Below are 3875 nucleotides of genomic sequence, written 5' to 3'. Positions count from 1 at the left end.
CACACACACACACACATATACAACACATATATCCGATGTTGTGTATTGATATTGCAGTATTATATATAGTATTATGTTATGTGATGTATTATGTTGTGTGTGTTGATGTATTGTTATATGTATGTGTATATGTATTATATGTGATGCGAGGCACGTGTGTGTATATGGGGGACCCACAACACATCCTCATAAACACAGTTATACACATTTTCTAAGCAATTATTATTGATATAAATTACGTTACATTTATCATATGCGTATTCATGAATATATCTGAACTCCCACTTAATATTTTTGCTGATTACAAATAATACTACATTTATACTGTTTTGTGTGCGTCTGTTCGGATGTGAGCAGCCTGCTGGCGGCCGTGCGCGATGGGATATGTGTGGGCGAGGCGCGTGGACCTAGATACGCCCTTCAGTGACACCGGAGTAAAGATCTCGTACAGCAATTCATCGGATGCAAAATCCGCACATCTTTCGATAGCGGGATTGCGTGCAGTACGATCCCCCGTAAACTGTGCATTACCAAGCGACCGTTTCGCCACAGAGAGATCCCTGTTCAGGCAAGCAGCCCCGAGCCGGCCGAACGCGAGGAAGGGGCGGCCTCCGACGCTCTTCCCGCGACGATGTTTCGGCCAGAATTGAGGAAGAACGTTGCTATTCCTGATGACGTGTATGGCGTTGCACGGATTGGGCGTGAGTACTAGTGCAGACCAAGCGCCCGTTTACGCCCCGGGAGAGAGAGAGGACCCTGTTCAGCAGCAGCGCCGGGACAACGCGAGGGGAGCGGCCTCCGAGCTCCTTCACGTGAGTTGTTTCGTGTTAGAGATTATGTATGGAATAGAACTTTTGTTTATTTACCTATTTATTTATTTATATTCACTTATTTTCTTTTTCTTTTTCTTTTGGTACAATGTCATATACTAACGCTATTCGCAAGATACGAAGATTTAGAGCGTTACCCTAGCAATCATGGAAATTCCTGATACAGAATCCAAACGATACGTATCTATACCTTGTCTTATGCGTTTTCTTTATCCTCACCGAGCAGACTATCGCCTCTGCATTTTGACAGCAACGACACAACAGGCCGGGCTTCAGCCTCTGGGCCGCGGTTACAGCCCTTGGCGACTATTGCTACGATCAAAACCGAAGATGCTGAAGGGGTAAGTAATACACATTTAACAATACACAAAGGCAGGAACATTTGGGAATATTTTTGGTGTTACCGCCTGGAAGAACACTATCATCTTTGTTTTCTATCTGACTGTATTCGCGTTTCTTTTTGTGGTTATTTATATAATTCCGAACAGATTTGATTATACACCTCTGAATTGTCCTAACGTCAAATGTATTTCTAAACGCGCAGCAATGACTTCTCTTCCTCTACAGAATAAGCTGCCTTCGCTGGTATCGTCTCGAAGGGTTCAGAGGCACCAGTTCCGAGCTCTGTCCCTCTGCGACTGTAAGTGACTCCGATTCTTCCCGTTTCGTTTTGTCAGCTTTGAATTTGTTAATGTAAATTATAGTTATGATTAGTTTGGTCTTGGCTTTTAGCTCTTTGTTCTGGCTATATAGCATCACGTAAATTTTCATTGCAAAGAAAGAAAGAAAGAAAAAAAAAAGAAGTATATATATATATATATATATATATATATATATATATATATATATATATATATATATATATATATATATATATATATATATATTTATATAACTTCAGTGTGCGAAAATTAGTCTCGCGATTCTGCTGTGTAAGAAATTAGAATCAAACATTGCTTTACAGTTTTTCCCATTTGCGCAATTGCAACTTCTTTTTTTCTCCCTCGTACTACAGTGCCTGAAGAAGCGGAAGACAACGATGACGGGGGCAAGACTCGGCGCTCCTCTGTGCCACAGCGCAGTGCCACCCTAACTACAATGAGCAGTTTACAGGTGAGCCTCGTAAGGGATTCATAGAAACTGGTTTAGGGGAAACCTTACAAAAGATCCTATATATTTGTTCGTTGTAGCTTCATAAAAAAAAATCTTTGTTTGGTAAAATAAAGTGGAGGGTAAAATTATTTGAGTTCGTAACCTTGCCTTATTTCAAAACGTTTTCATGTCTGAATAATACTGAAAAATACATAATATTTTATAAAGTCAGATTACGCAGGTATTGTTATTGCGTCGAAAATTTTGCTCTTGTTATTTGATATTATATGAACTTGATTATCAACTCTCTCTTCATATCTAGTATCATACCTTCACCATTATTAAACATAATATTTTATCCTTACAAATCGCAAAAAAAAACAGACTTGAATTAAGTATCATATCTACTCATATCTATACCATACGTTTACCATTACATCTCATCCTTATAAATCAGAACTAACTAATTATCATATCTAACTCAACATCTAGTGTCAGACGTATCGTCCTTATAAATCTCTCAAAACTAACAATCTACGAACTTCCAGGAATCTCAAGAGGAAGACGATGGCTCCCACAACTCGAGTCCAAGTCCGGAGTCGAGGCCGGATGAAGTGAAGAAGGTATTATTACTATGGGGGTGTGGTTTATGTTCATTATGGTTTTTTACGTGTTGCTAATTCTGTGTATTTCTGTGTGTGTGTGTGTGTGTTTTCTCGCTATGTTTGTCTGTTTTTTTTTGTTTTTTTTTTTTTATTTGTCCGTCTGTTTGTCTCTTTCTTTCTCTTTTTCCTCCGCTTCTCTCTCTCTCTCTCTCTCTCTCTCTCTCTCTCTCTCTCTCTCTATATATATATATTATATATATATATATATATATATATATATATATATATATATATATATATATTCCACAGTGGTAAGTATTATATGAAAAAAAAATCATATTTTATATCTGCTTATAAAAACTCGCACTCCGGTAATCTTCCCAAATCTCTTGTATTTTATCAATTGCTTATACCTTATTTACTATCCTAAAACCCTATCCTAACTAATCTCCTTATAAAAGATTCTCCTTAACACCTTGGTTCGTATCTTGAAAATAAGAACAGAGATACATATATCCATATGCATACTTATGTATATGTATGTGTGCACGATATGTATATATACATGTGTGTGTGTATATATATATATATATATATATATATATATATATATATATATATATATATATATATATATATATATATATATATTACATATACATATATATATATATATATATATATATATATATATATATATATATATATATATATATATATATACATATACATATATATACACACACACCCTTCCCCTCTTGAGATAAACACTACATTCTAGACCCTTACACTTAGAACTAAGACCTAGACGAGGCACCGCAGGCATTCCCCTTAACCCCGTGACCTCCCGTCCGCTCGTCCCACACAGGTGCGTTTGGCAGCCAACTCAGAATCCATCACAGGCACTCCGTTGTTCCAGCAACTCCTGAACAACACTGACCTGGAGGTGAGTGACCTGGAGTCCTCGCTTAGACTAAGGAGGGAATTTCAGTCTCCTACCACGGCTCCGGCACAGGAAAATAACACTCAGGAAGCGGCCAAGACGAAGGGCACGCCGGCAGAGCAGCAGGTAAGGAGAGAGAAGATGGGGAGAAGTTGGAAGGATTTTCTTGATTTTATCATTTTTAGTATTGATACATTTTAATTAATTATAATGATTAATATTATTATTGTTATTGTTATCATCCTTATTATTATTATTATCATTATTAACTTTATTATTGGCATTATTATATGTTTTTTACCATTATTATTGCTGTTGTTGTTGTTATTATTATTACTACATTTAGTATCATATTCATTATTATTATTTAATATGATATCAGGACCTTCAGATCGATGTAAGTTA

General features: G+C 36.5%; 1 protein-coding gene across 1 annotated transcript in view; it reads left to right on the top strand.

Annotated features, from left to right (window-relative positions):
• Nucleotides 1-1264: 1264 nt before the first annotated feature.
• Nucleotides 1265-3875, top strand: part of LOC119572456 (armadillo repeat-containing protein 2-like) — a 12723-nt gene continuing 10112 nt past the window's right edge. The window contains exons 1-4 of the mRNA XM_037919569.1: nt 1265-1470; nt 1846-1943; nt 2471-2545; nt 3396-3596. Of these exons, the coding sequence (XP_037775497.1) occupies nt 1377-1470; nt 1846-1943; nt 2471-2545; nt 3396-3596 (468 nt within the window). The 5' untranslated portion in view covers nt 1265-1376. The remainder of the gene's footprint in view (nt 1471-1845; nt 1944-2470; nt 2546-3395; nt 3597-3875) is intronic.

This window comes from Penaeus monodon, chromosome 4, assembly GCF_015228065.2.
Source record: "Penaeus monodon isolate SGIC_2016 chromosome 4, NSTDA_Pmon_1, whole genome shotgun sequence".
NCBI classification, from domain to species: domain Eukaryota; kingdom Metazoa; phylum Arthropoda; class Malacostraca; order Decapoda; family Penaeidae; genus Penaeus; species Penaeus monodon.
This window is presented reverse-complemented; position numbering and strand designations above follow the sequence as displayed.